At 39.1% G+C, this 18744-nt stretch overlaps 1 protein-coding gene across 4 annotated transcripts in view; it reads right to left on the bottom strand.

The window, feature by feature from the left end:
• Nucleotides 1-201: 201 nt before the first annotated feature.
• LOC128733059 (actin nucleation-promoting factor WASL) overlaps nucleotides 202-18744 on the bottom strand; it is a 55093-nt gene continuing 36550 nt past the window's right edge. For 3 of the 4 annotated variants that reach the window (XM_053826639.1, XM_053826637.1, XM_053826640.1), the window contains exons 5-10: nucleotides 10509-10625; nucleotides 10153-10415; nucleotides 9935-10081; nucleotides 9677-9868; nucleotides 1901-2068; nucleotides 202-1829 (exon numbers count right to left, since the gene is read on the bottom strand). In XM_053826639.1, coding sequence (XP_053682614.1) covers nucleotides 1545-1829; nucleotides 1901-2068; nucleotides 9677-9868; nucleotides 9935-10081; nucleotides 10153-10415; nucleotides 10509-10625 — 1172 coding nt within the window. In that variant the 3' untranslated portion in view covers nucleotides 202-1544. The remainder of the gene's footprint in view (nucleotides 1830-1900; nucleotides 2069-9676; nucleotides 9869-9934; nucleotides 10082-10152; nucleotides 10416-10508; nucleotides 10626-18744) is intronic. The other variant, XM_053826638.1, reaches the window with a different exon arrangement.

Raw genomic sequence — 18744 nt, 5'->3', positions numbered from 1 at the left:
GACTCACTCAATCATAACCTACAACAACGATATCTTGATTCGTTCCATTTTTAAACGACTTTTTGAAGCTCATAAAAAAAGTATTTGCCACAACCCACAAGTTAGACTTGCATTGGGGCAAATCGAATTCTTTCGATTCTATTTCACATTAACGTATACACACAGACAGAAATTAACAGAATAACTAGTTGTAAAGTTTAATCGTAATCGTAAATTGCTGGAAGAGTTCACAGACAAAAAGGTTGATAAAATTTATTGGAACACAAAATAGAAGTATAATAATAAGTAAGTAGGGTAGAAGACAAAGGAAATTCTAAATTTTTCTTGCTAAGCTTACACGATAAGTTTCTTACGACAACATATAATACACAGTTAAACCAACAAATTCCGCACAATAAGACGTGTGTTAATAAGTAGTATTGTTTTTTTAGACAAACAAAATTACTATCTATAGTTGCTACTACAAGTTAAAGTTGACCATTTAATAAAGTGACCAAAAGTTTCGATTTAGCCACTGAAAGAATGTTCATCATCCGCTCGTTATTGACTGCGCTCTTCCCTATAGAGTTACGTGTAAGGTAAGGTTAGGTAAGAAGGTAAGTTGTTTTTTTTTTCGTTATTACCCTGTTGATTGCCTAAAGCGACTCCTATAATAACGCTCCCTAACGATACATTGTGATAGTTGTGCAGTGTCAGTCTATGTTGTCCCTAAGTGCCACGGACCCTCTACCTACCGTCCGTTAATGGATTAGATATTAAACTGTGGTTGCTCACATCTCTTTTTGCATTGCACGAGAAGAAACCGAGCACAAGGGCGGGGCCACACGAACACGGGAGGGGCGGTGCAATTATCATGCTCTCTATATGCTCTACCTTTTTGATAATGCTAAACGCATCTCATTTAACGCAAATTATACATCGCATCGGTGCGGTTCGCGGTTTGGGTTCAGCGAGAGCGAGATCTAATCGTTCAAAATTAGTTAATTCAGACTCAGAGGCAGAGGATAAACGATAAATGGAAGAAAATACTTTCCATTTCTGTTGGCAAACGCAAACCGCACATCTTACATTTGCTTACTTTCATGCTTTGCTTGCGGTTTCAATTATTGTGGTTTGCTGAAGCATTAACGAAACAATAGTTCATCAAAAAATATTTACTCTCTCATTAATCTTTTTTGGCGGAGAGTCGCCAAAAACTTTTAAATGAACATACGTAATAATGTTTAGCTGATTAAAATTGTGCTTTGCATTTTAAACTTTCGCTAAATTAATCGAAAACTAAGAAGGATACGGAAATTAAAACGACCTACTGGTAAGTATGTTGCTAAAATACGGGACTGTGCGTAAAAATGTACAGCTTTAATCCTAACTTAACCCATTTCTAGTCTAAACATTTCACCTCCATCCGCTCATGTCCGGTAACCTGTTTCGTTCCACAATCTTCCTTTCCGTCTCGACTACAACTTCACATCACATTTGGCACCGCGTTCTTCCGTTGACTGGTTGAGAAACAAAAAATGACTCACCGACATTCCCGTGTGCCTTTAGTCATCCCAATCGTCGTTGGCCGAATTGGAGTCGCTGTCGTCCTCGTCCGACGAGCGAATGACACGGCCCCGTTCGGCGAGGGCCCGCCGCAGGGCGTCCGCCAGCGCATCGGTGCCGCAGTCCCCGCTGCCGCCGCTTCCGCTGCTCCGATCGACCGCAGCGTTCTGCTCCCGATCGGTGACCGGTCGCAGCTCGATGCCGTCGCGAATCTGCGACAGCAGATCGCTGCGCGGATCACCGCCGCCGCCGCTGCCCGTGCTCAACGCACTTTGGTCCACTTTCTAAAATGTTCAAAAACTCAAAATATTAAGAAAACACAATCTTGTTAACAAGAACGAATTGTTGGAATTACCTTAAGAGTGGTTCCTTTCCGAATGCTGTCCAGCAGTGCCGATCGGCCATCATCCACAACCGGTACGGGTGCGGATTTTTGCGACGACGATGATGATGGCGGCATGATCGGTGGTGGCGGTGGTGGAACCACTCCGGAGGAGGCTGGTGGCGGTGGAGGCGGAGGGGGCTAAAGCAAACAAAAACGTATGACAATTAAAATATCAATTAGCTGACGTCCTCTGCAAATATTAATAGTTCTTTTTGACACCCTGTCTATCAGTTATTTCACACTTGACTGCAATACCATCGAAGGTATGTAAACTATTGCATGTAACTAATTGTAAAACAACAAATTAAACGCCCAAAACCCATTTTTCGGATCAGACAGTCACTAACTGTTCCTCACTTTGAAAATTACCGCATCACTTCACATGCATGAATACTTTCTGTCAACCCCTTTTTCATATAATAAAACAACACATTCTTGCAGTATATGGATACAATCGGGCGTTCAGTTCAGTGTTTTGCGAGTCTATAAGGTTAGACAGACAGACAGACAGACAGATAAACAGACGGGACAGACAGACAGATGGGACGGACAGACAGACGATGGGACCGACAGACAGACGAGACTGACAGAGACAGACGGGACACACAGACAGACAGACAGGACAGACTGACAGACGGGACAGACAAACAGACAGACAGACGGGACAGAGAGAGAGAGAAGGACGGGACAGACAGACGGGACAGACAGAAAGATGGGACAGACAGACGGGACAGACAGAAAGATGGGACAGACAGACGAGACAGACAGACGGGACCAACACAGACGGGACAGACAGACAGATGGGACACAGACAGACGGGACAGAAAGAAATATGGGACAGACAGACAGGACAGACAGACAGATGGGACAGATAGACAGGCAGGACAGGCAGAGAGACGGGACAGACAGAAAGATGGGACAGACAGATGAGACAGACAGAAAGATGGGACAGACAGACGGGACAGACAGACAAACGGGTTAGACAGACAGACGGGACAGACAGAAAGATGGGGCAGACAGATGGGACAGACAGAAAGATGGGACAGACAGACAGACGGGACAGAGACAGATGGCACAGACAGACAAATGGGACAGACCGACGGACGGGACAGACAGAAAGATGGGACAGACAGACGGGACAGACACAGACGGGACAGACAGACAGAGGGGGCAGAAAGAAATATGGGACAGACAGACGGGACAGACAGACAGGCGGGACAGACAGACAGACAGACGGGACAGCAGACAGAAAGAAATATGGGACAGACAGACGGGACAGACAGACAGGCGGGACAGACAGACAGACAGACGTGATAGACAGACAGACGGGACAGACAGACAGACAGAAAGATTAGAGACAGACGGAACAGACAGAAAGATGGGACAGACAGATGGGTCAGACAGAAAGATGGGACAGAAAGACGGGACAGATAGACGGAACAGACAGAAAGATGGGACAGACAGACAGACAGAAAGATGGGACAGACAGACGGGACAGACAGATGGGTCAGACAGAAAGATGGGACAGAAAGACGGGACAGACAGACGGGACAGACAGACGGGACAGACAGACAGACGGGACAGACAGAAAGATGGGACAGACAGACGGGACAGACAGACAGACAGAAAGATGGGACAGACAGACGGGACAGACAGAAAGATGGGACAGACAGATGGGTCAGACAGAAAGATGGGACAGAAAGACGGGACAGATAGACGGGACACAGACAGACGGGACAGACAGAAAGATGGGACAAACAGACGGGACAGACAGACAGACGGGACAGACAGACAGACGGGACAGACAGACAGACGGGACAGACAGACAGACAGAAAGATGGAACAGACAGACGGGACAGACAGAAAGATGGGACAGACAGATGGGTCAGACAGAAAGATGGGACAGAAAGACGGGACAGATAGACGGGACAGACAGACAGACGGGACAGACAGAAAGATGGGACAGAAAGATGGGACAGACAGACGGGACAGACAGACAGACGGGACAGTGAGACAGACGGACAGACAGACAGACGGAATAGACGGGGCAGACAGACAGAAATTCATTTTTATAGTAGTAGATTTTTCTTCGTGTGGTTCTGGCATCTTTACATTGTGTTTTTGTCTACTTCCAACGATTTGTTGTTATTTTTAATTGCTCTTTATTGCATTCTTTTTGCCCTCATTTGTAGTACGTTTTTTGCATTTCTTGTCGTTGTTCGGTTGTCGTTTAATCGTCTCTTCATCGCCTTTTCTGCATCTTTTTTTCGTCGTTTTTGACATTTTTTGTCATTTCTCTGGTAATTTTTCGGTGTCCTTTTATCGTATTTTTTGTCATCTTTGGTCACTGTTATTTCAGCTTTTCTTCATCTACTTGTCATCATTTTTTGGTCATCTTTTCGTTCGCCTCGTCGTCTTTTTGCCGTCTTTTCGTCGTTCTTATCATGTCTTTTCACCATTTTTTGTTGCTTTTTCTCGACACGTTTTGGCGTCTTTTTTGTCGCCTTTTCAGGGACGTTTTGCCATTTTTACATCACTGTTTCGTCGGCATCTGTTCGTCATTTTGTGACTTCGTTTTGGCACTTTTCGTCACTTTTCGTCACTTTTTTCAACGGCTTCTGTTTTGACATCATCATTTTACAACTTTTCTTTCGTTCTTCGTTGTCTTTTCATCATCTTTTCTCGCTGTTCCGTTCGCTTTTGAGACAACCAAAATTGTCACTTTTTTTGAGTTATTCTTCCTTTTCTTAGACTTTTTTCGCCCTTTACTTGGACAGACAGAAAGTTTTCCTTCCTTTCCATTGAATTTTTATTCTTTTCTCGGAGGTTGGCTCTCTTTACTGTAGTTTTTCCTCGTTTGCTTTGAGCTTACATTTTTTCTTTGAGTTTTATTTTTTTCTTTTGATTTTTTCTTCTTTTTCCCGAAACTTTGCTTTGAACTTTTTTTCCTTTATTTTCCTTTGACTTGACTTTTAATTCCCCTTCTTTAAGTTTTCTTGCTTTTAAGTTCTCTCTTTTGAGTTTCGCTTCCTTATCTTTTAGTTTTCCTTCTTTAACTTCGAGTTACAGATTCTTTTCTTTGTGGTTTCTTTCCTCTTCATTGCATTTTTCATCCTTTCCCTTTCCTTTGAGATTTTTGTTTCCTTTGATTTCTTTAGTGTTCCTTTCTTTCCTTTGAGTCATACTTCCTTTCTTTCCTTCGTTTGCTGTGATTTGAGTTTTGTGATTTGAGATTTTTTTCTTTTACTTTGAGTTTCGCTTAATTCCCTTCCTTCGTTTGATTAAATTTGAGTTTTCATTCCTCTCCTTGCCGTTTTCCTTTCTTTCTTTTGAATTATTCTTCCATTTCTTAGACTTTTTCGTCCTTTCCTTGGAGTTTTCCTGCCTTTTCTTTGTGTATTCCCTCCTTACTCTAAATATTTGTTCTTTGTTTTGAGTTTTTCGCCCTTTGAGTTTTGTTTCTTTGATTTCCTTTAGCCTTCTTTGGGGTTTTCTTTGTTTTAAGTTGTGCTCTGCTTTGAATTTTGCTCCCTTATCTCTAGTTTTCCTCCCTTAACTTTGAGTTGCAGTTTGCTTTGAGTTTCCTCCCCTTCCTTGAAGTTTTTTCCTCTTCTTTGCGCTTTTCTCCCTTTCTTTTGAGTTTTTCTACCATTTCTCTGAAATTTGAGTTTTGCTTTCTTTCATTTGATTTGATTTTCTTGTTGTTGCTTTGATTTTTTTCTTCCTTTTCTTAGATGTTTTCTTTCTTTATTTTAAGTATTTTGCCTTTTTCTTTGAGTTTTGCTTATGTTTCCCTTGAATGGGATATTCCTTCCTTTCTAGATTTTTTTTTCTTTTTTTTAGTTTCTTCTACTTCTTGTCCTATCCTTGGAGTTTTTCTTCCTTTCCTTTGTGTACACCTTCCTTTTGTTAAATGTTTCCTCTTCGGTTTGAGTTATCGTCCTTTCCTTTAAGTTTCCCTTCCTTTCCTTTGAGTTTTTCGTCCTACTGTCAGATTTTTCTTTGAGTTTTTTCCTTGTCAATGAGTTGAGTTATTTTCCTTGGATCTTTGCTTTCTTTTATTTCAGCTTTACTTCTTTTTCTTTAATTTTTTCGTCTTTTTCTTCAAATCTTTGCTTTCTTTTCTTTGAATTTTCCTTCCTTTCTGTCGTGTTTTTCTTCCTTTTCTTTAATAATTTGCTTTGATTTTCTTTCTTTTCCTCGAATCGTTGCTTAGTTTGGTTTGAATTTTCCTACTTTCTTATGAGTTTTGCTTTTTTTATCTTTGAATTTTTCTTTTCTTCTCTTTGCTTTAGTTTCTCTTTCTCCATGCAATTTCAATACTTTCCAATAGCATTTTAAAGTTTTTATTCTTCTCTTTTGAATTTTCCTTCCCTTTAAGTTCTTTAAGTTTTTCCTTTTCCTTTCAATTTTGCTTGGTTTTCTTTCAAAAGAAGAACCTAAACTCAAAGGAAAGAAAGAAAAACTAAAAAAACACCATTTAACTAAAAACTTAAAAGAAAGGATGGATAATTCAAAGTAAAAGCGCAAAGATTTGAGGAAAAGAAGAAAAATTCAAAGGAAAACTCAAAACGTAAAAGAAAGACTAAAGCAAAGAAAGCAAAATTCTGAGAAAAAGAAGAAAAATGCAAAGGAAAACTTAAAGCAAAAGAGACATAAAAGAAAACATTTTTTTTTCTTTCTTTTCTGAGTTTAAGATCTGTTGTCTTTGCTTTTTTCTCTTTAGTTGAGTTTTTCTTTTTTTCCTGTGATCTTAGTTTTCTTTCCTTTGTGTTTTCTTTTTTTCCCAGACACGATCATTAAGACTGTCGCAATGCCCTGCGGGCATATAAAAAAAGGGACCCAAAATGTTGTTTTCTTTACTGTCGTTTCGTCGTTCTTTGTCGTCTTTTTCACGCTTTCTAAATCGTTTTCTTTTGTCATTTTTCGTCGTGTTTTCTGTATTTGTTGTTTTTTTGATGACTTTTTGCCATTTTTGTCGCTGTTTTGGCTTCTTTTCGTCGTCATGCTGTCGGCTTGCTGCCGTGTATTCATAATTTTCTCGTTATTTTGCATGTTTTTGGCGCTTTTCAAACGTTTTTTCATAGTGTTTTTCTTTTTTTTTTTGTTGTTTTGGCGTCTTTTTCATCATATTGTCCTGTTATTCATTCGTCCGTCGTTTTTTCGAGCTTCGTTTTTGGCAGTTTTCGTCGATTTTTTCGGCGCCTTTTTGGCGTCTCTGACGTTATTTTTGTTACTGTTTTGGCATCTTTTTAAGTCGTTTTTTATTGTCATCTCTTCGTTGGTTTTTGTCTCTTTGTTTCGCCGTTTTTTGTGTTATCTTTTAGTAGTCCACTTCTGCAATATTATCGTCATCCTATTTGCTGTTCAGACAACTAAAAGCTATATTTTTACTGTCTTTCCATGGTTCTTTCGTTGTCTTTCTGTCATATATTCACTATCTATTCATCGTCTTTTGTGCGTGTTTTGTCACCTTTTTGAAACTTCTAGATTGTTTTTTCGTCCCTGTTTTACCGTCTTTTTATCGTCGTCTCTTTATCGACTTTTCTACAGCTATTTATTATAGTCATTTCGTCATCTTATTGTTATCTTTTCGATACCTTTTCGCATCCCAATTTGTCCTCTCTTTGCTTTCTTCTGTTTGTATACGTCTCTGCCATATTTCTGTCGCCTTTTCGTGGTCTTTTTGCCACCATTTCAACGTATTTTCATCGTCTGTTCGTCGTTTTTTGAAGTCTGCTTTTGGCATTTCTGTTACTTTTTCAGCGGATTTTGCCATTTTCACCGTCATGTTTTATTTTGACACTATCGAACGTCTTTTTGTCGTGTTTTTTGTCTGCCTTGTCGTATTTAGTCATGTTTGTTTGTCGCTGTTTTGGTTTCTTTTCATCACCGTATTGTTTTTCGTTTCGTTTTCGGCGCCTTTTCGTCGTCTTGTTGCCATATCTCTGTCGTATTTTTGGTTCTTGCACATTGAAACCTTTTTGTCGACTTTTTAGTGGCTGTTTTAGCCTCTTTTCGTCGTCTTTTTTCGGTTTTATCATCTTTTCATCGACTTTTGTCGTCGTTTCGCTATTTTTTATTGTCATTTCATAAACTTTTATCAAGTTTTCATCATTCTGTTCGGTTGTCAAGACAACAAAAATGTCCCCTTTGTCTTTTCTTTGTTCTTTCGTTGTCGTTTAAAGTATGTTATGTATGTTACACAGTGAGACGGTTTTAACAAAAGGCGGACATCAGGTTTTGCGTAGAAACTACTAAGTTTCCTACATTGGTGTCTTCACAAAAGATTCTTGCTTTTCGAAGTACTTTTTTGTTCTACCAAAAAAAATTGCATTAAGAGGGTGGGTCAAAGACTGGAATTAAGGAGATACATTAGTTTGTAGCACTATACCTTCTTATCCTTGAGAGATAGAAGTTTTCTTTCTTCGACAAAAACTGCTCAAATAACATTTTATACAACTTTTTCTTAGACATTGTTTATATTTGGCTTCAAATAAAAAAGTTAAATTTTTGACCCACCCCCTTAATGCAAATTTTTTTGGTATAACAAAAAAGTATTTCGAAAAGCAAGAAACTTTTGTGAAGACACCAATGTAGAAAACTTAGTAGTTTCTACGCAAAACCTGATGTCCACCTTTTCGATGAAATCGTCCCACTGCGCGTTGCCTTGTTGGCCCATTTCAAACCTATTTTTATCATGTTTTGTTGCTTTTGTCACTGTTTTGGCGCTGAGTCTTGGCATTGCATTTTCATGTTGTTTCCGTCGTATTTTTGTCGTTTTTCGTTGCCTTTTTGTTAACTTTTCGACGCATTTTAGCCATCTTCTCATCACCTTTTCAATTTTTAATCGCATTTTTGTCGTCTTTACAGCGTCTCTTCGTTGTTTTTTCTTCGTATTTTAGATTTCTTTATGTCGTCTTATTGTTGTGTTTTCTGAAGGCTTAAATGTTCAACAGTTTTCAATTGTCACGTGAAAAGAGTAAAACCAGTCAAACTAATCAATGCAAATATAACAAGAATTTTGTTATTGAAAGAAATTTTCAACAATTTCTGTGAAGTTTACGAAATTCCGTAGATACGAGCACTTGATCCGTCGGTCCGTAGAAAATTCTTAAATCCGTAGAACCACGGATAAATCTGTAGATCTGGCATCACTGAAGATAGGATTGGACGCTCACTTTTTTATGACTGTTCACTTTCAGCACATGAAATTGGACTAGGATTTATGGGATAAGGAGACTCGTCATTTTTCCTGGTGCACTTCCCTAACACAGACATCAAATTGGTCCTAAGAAATTTTATTAGGACGAGAGGACTTTATCGTTTTTTTTGCGTACTTCCCAAGCACAGATATCAAATTAGTACATGTCTGGACGCCGTGGAGAATCTTCGACCGGTTGAGACAAGGGAGCTGACACTTTTTTTGTCTAAAATAAAGTAATCGAAATCGCAGTAATCACAGTAAAAAGATGATGCGTTTAACTGTCGTTTCTGCCTGTGAAGCAAGATGATCACAAAGCAAATGTATGGGGACATTTGATCTTGAAACTTTTCGTTAATTTTCACTAATAGAAACCACAATAATTGCTACATCTGTTGTGAATCGATCGGTATCTAAACCATGAAAATCCATTCATAATTGGCAGAGCTATTAGCGTTCAAAATCTGCGGTAAGACGCAGTCCTACGTCATAAATCGTTATCGTTTAAGAGAAGGAGGGCTTTATGGCGGGAATAGACTTACCGGTACCGCTGCCGGTGGTGTAGTCGTCGCCGTTTGCTGCTGCTGCATCGGGGGCGGTCGGGAAGGCGCTTGGTTTACCTTTGGTGGGGTCGTAGCCGGAAGTGGTGGCAGCGTTCTGTTTGGAGGCGGTGGCGGTGGGTTTCGCTGCTGATTGTTACCGTTGATTTGCTGCTGCTGCTGCTGCTGTTGCTGCTGTTCAAAAAACCAATCAAATTAATAACGTGTTAGTGTTATTGTTGAGTTGCAAACAAAACAAACCTGCTCCTGATGATTCCGGATCGGCACCGGCGGCGGTGCCGGTGGTTTCTGCTTCCGATTGCCACTCTGCTCGTACTTCATCGTGTCCAGTACCTTGTGGTTCTGAATGAAGTCGTAGATGAACTCACGTGTTTCGCGATCTTTCAGCTAAAAACCGCAGAACAGAAGCGTCAGACAGCTGTAAGAATGTAGGCAACGAGATTGCCGCAACTACTTACATGCTGGTCCCGCACGCCTGCCTTTTCCAGGAAGGGTTTAAGCGTTTCCTCTTCACCCTTTAGATCGAATCCGCTGGTTGGACTCCAGCCGACATGCGTCAGATGCTTGAAGTTCGATGGCATGCCAATGTCTTCCTTGCGTAGGCGTGCTTTTCCCTTGTTTTTGTTCGCTGACCGTTGATAGTACTGCGGCTGCTGCTGAGGCTGCAGTTGTTGTTGTGGCTGGTAGCCAGTGTTGGCGAACGCTGGTGTAGAAGAGATGACTGCAGTCATAAATTTGAGAAAAAAAAATTGGTTATGATTAGTAATTTATTTTCGAATGCGATTTTTTGTTTTTGCAAGGTTTCTTTGCTTACACGAAGGCTTGTTGCGTAGCGTCACGGTATTATCGTTGAAAGCATTGTTTTGGTTCGAAACTGGCGGCGGCCGTGCCGGTGGTGGATCTTTACGGGTGCTGTTCCGTTTGATACGATCTGTAATTGAAAGGAAAACACAGAATTAAGAGGTTTAAATTGCAATCGAAACGCATGGCAAAACTTTCAGTTTCATGTTGCCAAATACTTTTGACTTAGGAAAACCCCAAATAATGTAATTGAAAAAGCCTTTTTCATAATATCCTTCACAGATAAATGAACAAATAAGAAACCCCAATTAACCAGGACTGATTTATTGGAGCTCCTCATGTAGTCCAATTTCTAGTTTGGGCTATATTTAGAGTGACCGCCAGTAAACGACCTTTGCTGATGAGCAACACAGGTTTGGGTCTTTAGAAATAGACTCCTTCTCTGCCAAGCCCAGAAGAGGAAGGTTTCCTTCCGCGATTAGCGACGATCATTTTTATTCTTTTGCACTGTTTTGCTGGATTGATCATCTCTCTCTCTCTCTCTTGCGGTTCCAGCCTATAGCTCTTTGTGGTCTCTGTGGCCGGATACTCTCTCTATATTTCAGGCTTTGGGGCACGGAGTTCAGACTTGGCTGACCGTAGTAAATTCATATTAATAATAATACTGACATGTTGCTGGTTGGAATACGACAGAAATGTGAAATATTTTCGTTTCTATTTCTTCGCACATTTCACAACAGTTCCTGATAAGTTTTCTGTGGTAGGATAGAATTTCACTGTTGGCAAGTGAATAAGGTTAATCTTTATAACCTAGTATCTGAAATCCTAGTCATATTTGCATTAACTAACTTTGCTTCTTCTAAGCGATAAATAAAAACTGTTGAATATATGGAAGCCTTCAGAAAACACAATAAAAAGGCGATGGAAAGATGACTAAAATACAAAGTGCCGGCATAAAGACAACGAAAGTGCGATAAGAAGATGACGAAAAGTGATAAAGGATAATGAAACTGACGAAAATTAGGCGAAAATAAGAAAATATGTCGGAATTAAAATAAAAATACATTGAAAAGACAACGAAAAGTAGCTAAAACAACGACAAAAAAACACGACAAAGAGACATAAGACAATAAAAAGGTGATACAAAAACAAAGAACAGACGACGAAAATAAGCCAAAACAGTAAAAAAACAAACCATAAAAAACGACAAAAAATTGCAGAAAAAAGCGAAAAAACAGTCAACGAAAATACAGTGAAAAAATGGCAAAAATACGACGAATACGAAGAAAAGAGAATTGAAAAATGAATAAAAAAACAGCGCGTCGACAGGACAACAATATGATGACCAAGGAACAAGGAAAAAACAGGATGCGAAGAGGCGGCAAAAGACGATATAACAGCGACGGAAATGGCATGGAGTGATGACGACAAATTTATGAAAAGATGGTGAAAATGTAATGACAAGTTGAAAACCGATGAACCGATGAAAAAATACGGCTACAAAACCAATAAGAATGACAAAAAGTCGTTAAAAAAGTGTCAATAAGACGACGAAAAGATTTCTAATATCCGACGGAAGAACACACAGAGGCAATAAAAAAACAACTGATAACAAACAATACGACATAAAAATGGTAAGTAAGTGACGAAATAAAAATTAAACACAATAACACAAGAAAATATGGCAAAACGACGCAAAATACGATGAAAAAATGGCAAAAAACGAAGAGAAGACGACCAAATGACGACGAAAAGACATGTGACAACAGTAATAAAAAAGTAAAAAAAACGGCAAAAGCCGTCGCACAGTGGGACGGATTAAAAAGAATACGGACATCGATATTTGTGACGAAACTACTAAAGATATCAACTTAATGTCTTCTGCAAAGTTTCTTCGCTTTATAAGAACTTTTTTATGGTGTTGGAAAATTTGAGATTAAGGGGATAACACAACAGATAGAAAAAATAACTTTTTAGTTTTAAGCTTAACGTCTTCGATTGATAAGAAATATTTGTAGATATTATTATTTTAAGCAACTTCACTGAAGAAAGAAAGTGGCTATCTCTTAAGGGAAAAAAGTTACGGAGCGAATCTTGCGGGTACCCCCTTAATATTGTTTTTTTACATAGCTCTTTTATTTCAACTCTTATAAACATGAAATGTTCTGCAAAGTTGTAGACAATGCTAATTTGCATATTTTTGTAAAATATTTGGAAGCTCTACAATTGCCGGTTTTTAATTTGTTGAAATTTTTTGCTTTTTTATTGCAAACTTTAAGGCGATGTATCTTGAGTAGTAGCAGAATGTAGCAGCTGACTTATAATGTTTTTGCAACATCCACTCTTTATGTGTAAGAGCATGTATAAATGACAGTGGGATCTCATGGGCCAAATGAGTAAACTGCGTTTTAGTTTATCAGTTTTACAGTACAAAAGAACGTTTAAAGTCGTACAAATCTCATGTTACCTTAAATTAGCTGATTTCTTTTACTAAACATGTCTTATATATATACAGAAACATAAAAACAAATTAAGGCACGAATGCCATAACCTGGGTGAAACTAAGGTAAAGCCTAGATGCTATTTTCGAAACTTGGCACTTTGTTTTTTATTACGACAGACTTCACAGCCAGTTGTAGGAATTCAGGACAATTGTAGGGATAGTGCTGCGATTCTATCGCAGCATCTCCCAGTCAAGATTCGAACAGGCGACAAGTTGTTAGGTACATATTATTTACTTTGATTCTCTAACAGGTAACATCGGAAAAACCGTACGTTCGAGCTAATGACTTTTTCCACGATTCCATGTCTCCAGCGGTATATCTAAATATTTTTTAAAAATCAAATGTATTACAAAGTTTGAATAAATCATATGAACAACTCACAAAAATGATGAGGTCGATTAATTTGTTCTAAATGATCTTTTCTCTAAAAGTAAAAATGACGGAATAATCTTTTTACAATTCTCATGAATTCTTGGTTTTGAAAGATGATAACTCTCGAACGCATGGTGAGAATGTTGTAATCTTGTTTCCAAAATGTCAAGAAGTCTATTGTAAACAAACTTTTTATATTGTTCGTTCAAAACAAATTTCATAAATTGCTCTAAGGATCTAGGTCAGCAGGCGGTCTTTCTCGTTGGAGGGTTAAATCTTCAAAACTGGAAAACTTAAATGCAGTTTACTCATTTGGCCCATGAGATCCCATTGTCATTTATACATGCTCTTATACATAAAGAGTGGATGTTGCAAAAACATTATAAGTCAGCTGCTACATTCTGCTACTACTCAAGAAACATCCCCTTAAAGCTTGCAATGAAAAAAGCAAAAAATTTAAACAACTTGAAAACCGGCAATTGTAGAGTTTCCACATATTTTACAAAAATATGCAAATTAGTATTGTCTACAACTTTGCAGAACATTTCATGTTGATAAGAGTTGAAATAAAAGAGCTATGTGAAAAATACCAATATTAAGGGGGTACCCGCAAGTTTCGCTCCGTAACTTTTTTCCCTTAAGAGATAGCCACTTTCTTTCTTCAGTGAAGTTGCTCAAAACAATATTGCCTACAAATGTTTCTCACCAATCGAAGACGGTAAGCTTGAAACTAAAAAGTTATTTTTTCTATCTGTTGTGGTATCCCCTTAATCCCAAATTTTACAATACTATTATAAAGTTCTCATAAATCGAAGAAACATTGCAGAAGACAGTAAGTTGATATCTTTGGTAGTTTCGTCGCAAATATCGATGTCCGTCTTCTTTTGAATCCGTCCCACTGTGCGTCGGAAGAAACAACAAAAAACGAAACAAAAAAAGACGAACGAATGACGGAAATACAACAAAATCATAACAAAAATACTTCAAAGAAGCGACGTGATAAGACGATGAATATAAAGAAAAGACAACAAACAATGACAAGGCGACAACAAACAGGTGGCAAAAAGACCAGGGAGGGGGGGGGACCATAACTCCGAAACACCTGGACGGTTCTTCATCAAACTTGGCACACATGTTCCTTGAAATCAAGGAATTAGTACTGGGAAGTTGATAAAAGGGGGAAATCTCAAACATGGGGGGGGGAGAGATCTAAATAGGTAAAAGCGGTTGCGTTTCTCTTGCATTTCAACCGATTGCAGTTGTGCAATTCACTGTGAGAAAAGAGGGAGGTTCCACCGAGGAGGAATATATGGTAAATAAACCATTGTTTCGTTTTCTGTTATAGGCATTTTCATAGAACAAACCGATGCATAATTAGCTACGTGACTGTTCTTCGTCAAACGTCGTTTGTCAAACACATGTTTTTTTTGGCATAAAAGAATCAGCACCGGGGGGTTTACAAAAGAGGGAGACGGTCTCTTACAAGGAGAGAGAGAAAGGTTCAAATGGGTAAAGGGGTGCGTTTCTCTTGCATTTGGAACGATAGCAGTTATACAAGTTATGTTTTATTTCTGAAAGGGGGAATAGGGTAGCCAGGTTTACAAGTGCTTGGGGGACAACGCGAGAGGAATTGACAAAGAGTGGACATATTCAACTGAAAAAAGGGTTTTATTTCTTGCATTATGAGAGCTTACAAAAATAGATGTACAAGTGACTGAGTGACAAAGGGGCCTCGAGTGAGATCGGGCAATCAGCTACTCATAATCTATAGGGGAGAGACGTCTACAGTGAGACACTTTTTTTCCAAAACTTTTAAAAAATTTTCGGTGAAAGTTACCAACGAGGTCTTCAATCCATTTGAAAGGTATATCCTTCTAATTGTCTGAAAAAAAGTTTCAGCCCTTTTGGTTGAAAGCTAAAATAGTTACAAACGCAAATGTGAAGATGTTTTTTTGGCTCACTGTTCCCCAGTAGGTGGGAAGAGTGAGACAACCAGTATTGAATACTGAGACACATATTAGAATTAAACTTAAACCATATTTTTTGGTTACACAGAATAGTTTAGAGGTCGTACTGTATATTTTGTGCATAAAGCATACATTATTGTTGTGCATTATTGAAAATTCCGATTTTTCTCACATCTACATTTATATTCATATAAAGGTCCAATCCTGGTTATCTGACTTTCAACTTACACTTCAGAACTCATTTACAATCAATTCATATGGATTGATGGACAATTCAACACAAATTTTTTTTTTTTTTTAAAATTACTCACATCTGTTTGTCTCACTGTTCCCAATAGGAATGTTTTATAAGAAATAGTGAAATAGTGGTGTTAGCAAACAATTCGATGGTCTTATATTTTTTATTTTTATCTCTCATTCCTATGAGATGCCATGTAGTAAATTTAATTTGGATTACTTTTGCGATTTGCCGTTAAAATTCCCTGACAATGATCGCAATAAAATTTACTTTGACCCCCCCAAAAACGACTTTTGTTGAAAAATATACTAAAAAATTAACAATTTTTTTTCAAGCTGTATTATGTGATATAGATTCACAAACTTTACTTCGCAGGAAAATATCATGGATCTTGTATGTTTTATTGCGAAGCTATTCCCGATGTCTCACTGTTCCTGTTGTCTCACTGTTGACTACTCTCCCCTACCTATAAAAAAGGATTTCTGTCTGTCTGTCCCTATGTTCCTTATAGAATCGAAAACTACTGAACCGATCGGCACGAAAATTTGCATATAGGGGTTTTTGGGGCCAGGAAAGGTTCTTATGATGGTTAGAGACCCCTCCCCCCACTAAGAGGGGCGGCTCCCATACAAATGAAACATAAATTTCTGCATAACGCGAGAACTAATCAAGCAAATGGAACAAAATTTTACAGGTGGGAGTTTTTGGAGACAAGAATTTTTTCTATGGTGAATTAAGACCCCTCCCCACTTTAGGAGGGGGGCTCCCATACAAATGAAATTCAAATTTTATTATAACTTGACAACTAATCAAGCAAATGGAACCAAATTTGGCATGTGGGAGATTTTGGAGTTTTGAATTTATTTTATGATAGCCCCTGTGGTAGGGGGATATTGGCTCTCATACAAATGAAACAGAAATTTTGCGAAACTCAAAAACTAATCGAACTCGAGAAATTCGAGACTCTTCCATAAAACATTAGTCAATAACAAGACCACAAAAACTATCTATAGTAACACTAGATCATTCAGGACGAGACGGCCGCGAGAGTTGCCGGCGACCCGTTGTCGGAAGCGCCCACTGGGGGGAGACAACTCCCCGCAGAAATCACTACTGTCTAGGTTTATTTGTTTTCCTAAGTCTACCTGGGTTTCCTGGAACGAGCGACAGTGAGTAAGGAGAGGATTGCGAAATGGTACTTTCCACGAAAAAGTTTTCCGTGAAATGGTACATTCCGCTTAAGGTTTTTCGCAAAATGATATTCGGCGAAATGTTGTACAATCATGGCGAATATTATTATCCGCTTACTGGCTATGCAATGAGAGGACAGGGGAGTTGTTTTCTACTTTACTGTGAGGAAAAATTGCAAATTTGTATATTAAACTACCCATTCTTGGTAACTAATAAGCATTAACATAAGCAGCAAATCAGCTTATTTGGCATTTTATACTGCACGTAGTTGTATATTAGCTTTTTGACTGCATAGGTGTCAAACGCTTATTGGCTACAGTTGAATAGCATTGGTGATGCTTATTAGTTACCTGGGATGCTTTCATAGTTACGTAACTGCCAAAATGAATCATCTAAGGTTGAACCCCCTAGAAACTTGCAAAACTCGTGATTGTGACAACGATCATCCGAGATTCATGATTTATGTACAACACAGGTTAATTTGTGGCAATACGAAGTTTGTCAGGTCAGCTAGTTTATCGATAAAGAACGATCAATTTTTATTGAAGTTTATAACCTTTGCTTGGTATTACGCGTAAAAGTTTTTCGGGAAAATGCAAAATCGTTTTCGGGGAACAGTTGTACGACTCATCAACAGATTGGTCCATTCCGCAAGATGGTTTTCACCAAAATGCGAAAAAATGGTTTCGGCGATGAGAATTTGTGGAGAATAATCTATACTGGGGAATGGTACATTCTGGGAAAAATATTTCTGGGAAATGGTACTTTCTGGGGAATGGTTTTCGGGCAAATGTCATACAACTTAAAGGAAGCTGACCGCCGAGTGCTTGAGGTTCTTGAGCGTAAAATTCTGTGATTCTATGGAGCAGACGCATGAACCATGAGCTGTACAATGTGGCAAGCTGCGGTGGGCTGGGCACGTGACCAGAATGCCAAACGAAAGAGTAGTCAAAACTATGTTTAGCAAAGAACCAGGAAAAGGCCGTATACTTCGGGGTAGACCCAGCATCCGATGGATGTGCGCTTTTGAGGACGACGCACGGTTAGCTGGTGTTCGAGGGGTTTGGATAATTAGTTCCGCGCAGAATCGATGACGGATCGTCGCCAATAAAGTAGAACTAGAAAAGATGCGCAGTAAAATCCGTATGCATTGTGTCTGGGCCATATTTACAATCGTTGATAATCTCATTGCTCGCGTGAAGTCGCGATGAGTTGCGCCGGCTCGTGGTTCATCCTACTGTTCCATCTGCCGTTCTCACATACCCCGCCAAGAATGATCTTAAGCACAGGACGTTCGAAAACGACCAGTGCTCGTAAGTCCACATCGAGCATTATCCACGTACACATGTTACACTTATCACGCGGCGGTGAAGTTTAGTAAGCACGACTTCCAGCAAGAGTACATCAGCGGATTTCTCTGCTGCGATGGTTATCCGAAGTCACAAGTTCATCTACCATTTCGAATTCATTCCCATCGATTACAACACTATTTTCCCGCTCGGGTCCTCCTTCTAACAGGTACTTAGTTTCAAATGTATTTACTAGCAGTCCAACCTTCTCTGATTCACCTTTTTGGCTAGCGACAATGTCCACGTTGAAGCTACCAAATTGACTGGATTTATTGAAGATCGTGCTCCGTAGGTTAAGGCCTCAGGTTGAACCGCCTTGTCGAAGGATGTTTTAGACGAGCTTGATAAGGCACCACAGCACTGCACATCTCCCATCGTGACCTTAATTCATTATGTCAGCTTCCCGGGAAAGCCGTTCTCGTCCATTATTTTTCATAGCTCTTCAGTCTTCACGGTCGATAGTATTATAGGCAGCCTTGAAATCTATGAAAAGCTGATGCGTGGGGATTTGGTATTGGCGACACTTTTAGAGGATCTGTAGCAACACTAAGATTTGGTCCGTTGTCGATCGTCCACAAAATCGGCTTGATGACTTCCCACAAATCTACGACGAAAGATGATCTGAGAC

Source organism: Sabethes cyaneus, chromosome 1 (genome assembly GCF_943734655.1).
Source record: "Sabethes cyaneus chromosome 1, idSabCyanKW18_F2, whole genome shotgun sequence".
In the NCBI taxonomy this organism is placed as follows: Eukaryota; Metazoa; Arthropoda; class Insecta; order Diptera; family Culicidae; genus Sabethes; species Sabethes cyaneus.
The sequence above is the reverse complement of the archived record's forward strand: the minus strand, read 5'-3'. Positions and strand labels throughout refer to the sequence as shown.